This window comes from Nuphar pumila, chromosome 17 (assembly GCF_984573655.1).
Source record: "Nuphar pumila chromosome 17, dmNupPumi1.hap1.1, whole genome shotgun sequence".
Classification (NCBI taxonomy): Eukaryota; Viridiplantae; Streptophyta; class Magnoliopsida; order Nymphaeales; family Nymphaeaceae; genus Nuphar; species Nuphar pumila.
Genome location: NC_143265.1, coordinates 23,557,465 through 23,565,240, shown reverse-complemented (window position 1 = coordinate 23,565,240; position 7,776 = coordinate 23,557,465). Strand labels below are relative to the sequence as shown.

The 7,776-nt window shown below is 44.7% G+C and overlaps 1 protein-coding gene across 1 annotated transcript; it reads left to right on the top strand.

The window, feature by feature from the left end:
- The first annotated feature begins 3,267 nt into the window (after positions 1-3,267).
- LOC149811803 (uncharacterized) lies at positions 3,268-4,804 on the top strand. Its single transcript, XM_089992927.1, has 3 exons — positions 3,268-3,811; positions 4,555-4,692; positions 4,758-4,804. The coding sequence occupies exons 1-3, from the start codon at positions 3,268-3,270 to the stop codon at positions 4,802-4,804; spliced, it is 729 nt and encodes a 242-aa protein (XP_089849053.1).
- The last annotated feature ends 2,972 nt before the right edge of the window (positions 4,805-7,776 follow it).

Here is a 7,776-nt window from a genome sequence, read left to right as displayed (position 1 = left end):
TCATCTCAATACAATTCCTGGTTAGAAGCATATGTGGCAATGATTGCATAAAGATGCATGCATGCGCATTCCATGCATACGCATAGGAAAAGGGGCATAACGTGGGCTGTTCAATTTGCATATGAGAATGTCTTATTTCATGTTCATTGTCAATGGATTAAATTGGTACATATATGACTATACCGTGGAGGCATGTTAATACTACTGCATACATATGATTATGATCCTTGCATTAGTGCTTTGGTGATCATAATGAATCATCGAGGGTTTGGTAAACCCGAGCTATGGAATGGTTTTCCCTTATTCATTTCAATGCATCGCAAAGATCATGTTTTATTAATATCTCAGTTTTATTGCACTGTTCTATATGTTTCCACAGGCCGGAGTCCTGTGATGGCTCTCGCGAGATAGAGGCGAGCTTTTATCTTTCTTTTTGCATATGATATTGCAAAACTTAAGAAATTAATTTTTAATAAAAAGAAATAATAAAGCACAGTGTAATATACCTTCTAGGATCACCCATCTGGAGAATGGGGATCTTAGAAATCCGGTCTTGGGGAGACTGTGAGGATACAAAACTCTGTGTGCTTATTTTGGTCCCCTGAACCCGATATTGAGGTTCCTTCTTCTGGCGACGGTTTTAGGGAGAGTCCGCCATTTTACCTGGGGGTGGTGTGTTTTGACACAGCTGTTGTTTTTGGTGCCAAGGAAGTGGCACTTATGGGCGTGGGGTGTCCCTTGTGTCCCCGACATTAAATGTGGAGGTTTAATGTTCCGAAGGTTATTCGGTCGAGGGCTAAGTTTGAAACCCAGTAATGAAATACAAATTGTGTGCTAAGCTACCTTGGGAACCTAACTTGACCTCGGGGTTTGTACCCGTTTGGTGTATCCGCGGGCAACGCTAATTAAAAAGAGAAACTTAAAGTTGTATGCATTTAATAGGGCATGCATAAGGAAACAAAAGACTTAAATGAAAGATAATAAAATGATTCATGCATTGCACAAAAGTCATGCATTTCCCTGTTATTCATTACATCATGCATACTTTAATGATTCATTTAATCAATAGAGGATGGTAGGTGCTGAACGGTTATTTCTTGTTGCATGCTGAAGTTTTAGTACATTCTACTGCTTTACTGTCTTTGCATGTTTAGCATTTATGATGGTTGCATGAATAGATTTCCAAATGCTATAAACTGTCTTGTATGTATTTCCCTCAATTGTTGCATGATATCTCATCTTAACTCTTTATCTCACTTGTTTCATTAAGAAGTAGTGTGCTCAGGATTTCGATTCTAACACCCTACTTTATTGATTTTTCGCAGGAACAGGTGATCAGTGAAGTCGACAGCTACTGCGAGGGCGCGGGAGTCACAATGAATTTTGACAGTCTTCTTTGTGGACAGAGTGGCTCTTTTTTTTGGTTTTTCAGTCTAGTGTTCTTGTTATTTCCTTATTGTCATGAGTGGTTACATTACTTTCTGTTGAGTCAAACACTTTATTTTTTAGATTAGTTCTTAATTCATGAATAAAGGTATTGGTTAGTTTATGGATGTTAATTGCAAATTCTTTTGTGGTTTATGGCTATCCAGTTGGAATTGGAACTGTGAGGACCCCGGGTCTCTAGGAAGTTTTCCGCACTGTTTTAAAAAAAAAAAATCTGCATTTTCAAAGGGGATAAGTTGGGGTCGTTACAGGTTTGGTATCAGAGCCACCATAAATACTCAATTTTATCGTCTTTGAGTGTTTAAATTTTTTTTTTTGTATGTGAGCCCTGTCCTGAAGCGTCAACAAGTTGTGACTCGTCCTCCAGAGCAGTCCTCTTCACTGGTATGGTTGTTCAATACTTTTACTTAAATTATATAAGTTCTGTGTGATTATGGTAATTATAGTTAAATGTTCTTTGTTGTGAATTTAAAAGTCTGGTGTGATTACGGGAACGATTATTGTTCGTGCTCAACCCTAAGGGGGTAGTTAAATAAGAGTCTAATGTGTAGAAGAATGTACATTGTAGATATCGCACTATACCCGCAGATGCGATTCGTCTTCTACTGCTACTCCCACGAACTGGCAGGAGCAAAGAGATTTCATGATAGAGGCCATTCATACCCTGGCAAAGACCATGACGGCTCAGGCTACACAAACAGCGCAGGCGATGCAAGCGGCCCAGAACCTCCAGGCGGCACAGGCTGCCCAAACGGCACAGGCTACACAGGCAGCTGCACAGGCAGCCGCGCAGGCAGCGACTCGTGACCCTCCGGTCAATATTGTTCCAAACGCAGGCGGCGTCTCTTTCGAACGGTTTCTGAAGTTGGACCCGCCTTCCTTTTCAGGAAAGGCAGACCCAGAGGCTGCTGAGAGCTGGGTCGAGGAGATTGAGAGGGTGTTCGACGTCTTACTTGTCCCTGAGGAGAGAAAGACACCTTTTGGCACGTACCGCTTGAAGGGCGATGCCAAAAATTGGTGGGACACCCTGCGAAGGGTGAAGTTTGCCGATTGGGAAGAGATTCCTTGGGAGACGTTCAGAGAGGAGTTTCTGGACGCATACTTTCCCCCTTACGCCGAGGAGCAAATGCAACAAAGGTTCCTCGATCTGACTCAGGGGACCATGAGTCTCGTGGAATATACTACTAGGTTCCGAAGCCTTGAGAAGTATAACCCAAACCTCTTTAAGAATGAGAAGGCAAGGGCGGCTAGATTCGTGCGTGGACTAAAGGATGGGTTACGGACTCGTGTGCCCGTCCTTCCACCCTGGCCGAGGCGATTGAGTTAGCCACTGTACTGACCGAGGACTGGGAACGATCCAAAGGTGGCTTCCAGAAGAAAGGTGGCAACGGAGGGGGTTCTTCAGGCGGGACCAGGAAGAACCCACCAACAGGAGGGGGGGTGCAGAACGGGAAGAAGCAGCGGACCCGCAACGGGCGACAGCAGGGCGTGCAACAGGGCCGACCTCAGCAGCGGAGACAACAGGGGAAGGCTCAACCGGCATGTCGCAGATGCGGCAAGAATCATCCATTAGGTTTTTGCCCATCGTTCAAGGGGGTTTGCTACCAGTGCCAGCAGCCAGGGCACATTGCCCCCTTCTGTCCAAACAAGCCTGCGGTTCCAGGTGGACAGCCGCAGCAACCACAACAGCAGAGGCCTCAACAGTAGCAGGGTCAGCGCAAGACCAATGGACGGGCCTACGCAGCGACAGCAACCTCCCAGGATGATCAGGTTGATCTGATCGAAGGTATATTTTTAGTTGCCGAACACTTTGCACGTGTTATGTTTGATTCAAGTGCAACACACAGCTTTATTTCTTCCTCGTTTGCAAAGTTGCTTGATTTAGTTCCATCTAGCCTCGAGAGGGCTCTTGATGTGATGTCACCTTTGGGTGCATCCTCTTCCTGCGGGAAGTATTTTCCATCAGTAGGCGTGGTGATAGAAGGCCATGAGTTGTCAGCCGATTTAGTCATTTTGAATATGACATTTTATCATGTCATCTTGGGTATGGACTGGTTGTCCAAGCATAATGCGACCCTCCAGTGTCGGGGCAAGAAGGTAATCTTGGAGCACCCCAAATTGTCTGCATTGTTGTGTCATTCGACGAGACCGACCGATGGGGTGAGGATCGTGTCAGCTTTGAAGGTCTCCAAGTACCATAAGAAGGGTTGCATGGTATTCTTGGCCAGTGTTTCTGCTCAAGACAGTCAGGCGACGCCCTTGGATCAGTTAGATGTTGTCCGCGAATTCCCGGATGTCTTTCCCGAGGATTTGCCGGGTTTGCCTCCGCATCGAGAAATTGAGTTCTCGATCGAGCTAGTGCCTGGTATGGCACCAGTTTCTCGCGCTCCGTATCGCATGGCACCTGCTGAGTTAGGGGAACTGAAAAAGCAGTTGCAGGAGCTTCTTGACAAAGGATTTATTAGACCGAGTGTGTCCCCTTGGGGTGCCCCGGTCCTCTTTGTTAAGAAGAAGGATGGTTCAATGCGACTTTGTATTGACTACCGCATGCTGAATCAAGTTACGGTGAAGAACAAGTACCCTTTGCCTAGGATCGATAATTTGTTTGATCAGTTGAGAAGGGCCAAGGTGTTCTCGAAAATCGATCTTCATTCGGGATATCATCATCTGAGGATTAAAACCGAAGATATTCCTAAGACAGCGTTCAGGTCCAGATATGGGCATTATGAATTTCTAGTGATGTCCTTTGGACTTACAAATGCCCCTGCGGCATTTATGGACCTAAAGAATCGGGTTTTCAGGTTGTGGCTGGATTCTTTTGTCATCGTGTTCAAAGATGACATCCTAATATACTCGGAGAGTGTGGAAGATCACCGAGACCATTTGCGTCTCGTGCTGCAGACACTGAGAGAACATCAGTTGTACACTAAATTCTCAAAGTGTGAGTTTTGGATCGATAGGGTGATGTTTCTTGGTCACGTGATATCCGAGAGAGGTGTAGAGGTTGATCCAGCCAAGGTGGAAGCCGTTTTGTCATAAGAACAACCGAAGACGGTGACAGACATTAGAAGTTTCTTGGGATTGGTTATTATCGTCGATTCATTCAAGATTTCTCGCGTATAGCTGCTCCGATGACTAGGTTGTTGCAGAAAGGAGTGAAGTTCGAGTGGTCCTCTCGCTGTGAAGCCAGTTTTCAAGAGTTAAAGAAGAGGTTGACCACAGCGCCGGTTTTGACATTGCCTTCAGGTACGGGTGGTTTTGTGGTATACAGTGATGCGTCAGGGACTGGACTGTGTTGCGTTCTTATGCAGCATGGAAAGGTCATAGCATACGCTTCCCAACATCTAAAGGTGCATGAGAAGAATTATCCCACACACGACTTGGAGTTAGCGGCAGTAGTTTACGCGTTGAAGATTTGGCGCCACTACCTTTATAGGGAAACGTTTGAGGTCATGTCCGATCACAAGAGTCTCACATATATCTTCACCAAGAGGGACTTGAATTTAAGGCAACGTAGGTGGTTGGAATTCCTAAACGATTACGACTTCTCCATCGCTTACCATCCGGGTAAGGCGAATGTGGTGGCTGATGCACTTAGTAGAAAGGCGTTGGTCACAGCAGCTAGCTTGATTGGACGCAGTTGGAATCTGGTCGAGGAGTTCGTACGATGACAACCTTTTTCTGATGACTCCTAGCGCATCCTTTATGCCGGGATGCAAGCCCGACCAGAGATCATAGATCGAATCGAGGAACTCCAATCAGAAGATCCGGACTTTGAAAAGTTGTGCGAAAGCGCTCAGAAGCCAGAAGCGTAATTTCGTCGAGAGGAGGGCGGAACCATTATGTTCGGAGACCGATGGTGGGTTCCAAAAGCATTACGAGAAGAGTTGATGAGTGAAGCTCACAGGTCGAAGTATTCCGTTCACCCTGGTTCCACCAAGATGTTCAAAGATCTTCATAGGACTTATTGGTGGAATGGGATGAAACGGGACATCGCGGAGTTCATATCTCGGTGTCTTACTTGCCAGCAAGTGAAGATTGAACACCAGAGACCAGGTGGTCTTTTGCAGCCTCTTGAGATTCCAGAGTGGAAGTGGGATGATATCTCAATGGACTTCATCGTAGGGTTGCCTAAGACCCGACGACAACGAGATGCCATATGGGTAATTGTGGATCGTTTGACAAAGAGTGCTCATGTTCTTCCGATCAGGATTAGTCAAAGCTTGGAAAGCTTGGCCGATCTCTACGTAGAGGAGATTGTTAGGCTTCACGGCCCGAGGTTCACATCTCGATTCTGGCGCCAGCTTCAGAAAGCCCTTGGCACTACCTTGAAGTTTAGTATTGCTTTCCATCCGCAGACAGATGGGCAGTCAGAACGAACAATTCAAACACTCGAAGATATGTTGAGAGCGTGCGCTTTGGATTGGGCAGGTGATTGGGACAAACATGTGAAGCTTGCAGAGTTTTCTTATAACAATAGCTTTCATGCTAGTATTGGTATGGCCCCGTATGAAGCACTGTATGGCCGACCGTGTAGATCTCTGGTTTGTTGGGATGAGGTTGGAGTGAGAGCAGTAGAGTCTCCAGAAATCGTCCAGCACTATGCGGATCAGGTGCGTTTAATTCGGCAAAGGTTGATTGCAGCTCAAAGTAGGCAAAAGAGTTATGCCGATCAGCGGCGTAGAGAGCTCAGTTTTGAGGTAGGCGATCACGTGTTTGTTTGAATCTCTCCTACAAAAAGTATCTTCCGGTTTGGAAAGAAAGGAAAGTTGAGTCCTAGGTATGTTGGACCTTTCGAAGTCCTTGGACGTGTCGGAGAGACTGCATATCGGGTAGCACTTCCTCCTCAGTTTTCGCAGATTCACGATGTTTTTCATGTCTCGATGTTGAGAAAGTACGTACATGACCCCTCACACGTAATTCACTATGAGGCAATCGAGGTACAACCTGACTTAACAACGGACGAGAAGCCGATAGAGATTGTGGAACGCCAGGAAAGGGTACTGCGGACTAGAACGATTCCGTTCGTAAAGGTGCGTTGGCAGCATCATGGGCTAGATGAATTGGGAGCCTGAGGCAGATATGCGTCAACACTATCCTCTTTTATTTCGTACGTTCTAATTTCGAGGACGAAATTCTTTTAAGGGGGTAGGGATGTAAGATCTCGTGTTTTCGGACCTTAGTCAATTCATGAAAACTTTGAAATTTGGCTGTCTGGTAAGAAAATCGTTTGAGGCTCGAGTTTTAGACCAAGGTCTTACAGTTTGGGTTTGACCTAAGTCTCATCATCAGGGTCTAGCCAATCGATGTGTGGCAAAGAGTTTTAATTTCAACCTTTAAATTCAAGCGAAATTCAAGCGAAGTTCGGGTTATTTTCGGCCGAAATTCGGAATTTAATATTCATGTAATATATCATTGGATGCATCTCGAAATTCTGAGCGCAATGGTATTTTACTTTTTCAAATCTGAGTTCCGGTTGGCCCAGAAATCACGTTTTTTTAAAATTTTAGCAGTGTATTAAAACGGATCCGAAATTGGATCGGATTGAATCCAAGGTGTAGGATCCAAATTTTTATAGATTTGGGTCCTAGTTAGGTCCTATAAAAATCTGGAGTTGATACAAGTCCTAATCCAAATTTTGTATGAGTATGGGTTTGGATCTTGGATCTTGGATCTTGGATCCGGATCCGATCCAAAATCAAAGCTTAACATTTTTATGACCTTAAATTCAACTGGGAGCTTTAAATTGGGGTTATTAGCATATAAAAAGTCTTCATGGTCAACATGACCAATTTTGGGAACCTTTGAATATTTTAGAATAAGTAAATTCAAAAAAATAAAATTATTAATTTAATGATTTTTATTAATTTCGGGATTTGGGTTAAGAGGGTTTAGGGCTAACCCTCTTCCCTAATTTAAAAAGGGTATAGAGGTTTCCATACCTTTTAGGGTAAGAAGGTCAAAAAGTCAACCAAAATCTGGAAACTCCCTAAAGTGAGAGACCCAAATCTGGAAACTCTCTAAAGAGTTTCCAGCTACTAATAAGAGAAGGAAGGGGGGGGGGCAGCCCTTTCTCTTTCATTTGGCTGTAGAGAAAAAAAAAAAACAGGAAAAAAAGAGGGGAGAGAAGAAGAAGAGAGAGAGAGATAGGAGAAGGAAAGGAAGAGTGAAGGAGGTAGAAGAAGAAGGTTGGAGGCATCGGAGCTCAGCCCAAACGTCTTCCACAGCCTCTATTCTCTTTTTTCAAAAAGGTACGGGTATTCCTTCTTGAACCGAATGAGAAATAGGGTAAAGATTGGATTTTCCATGCATCCTTTGATGGAAATCATT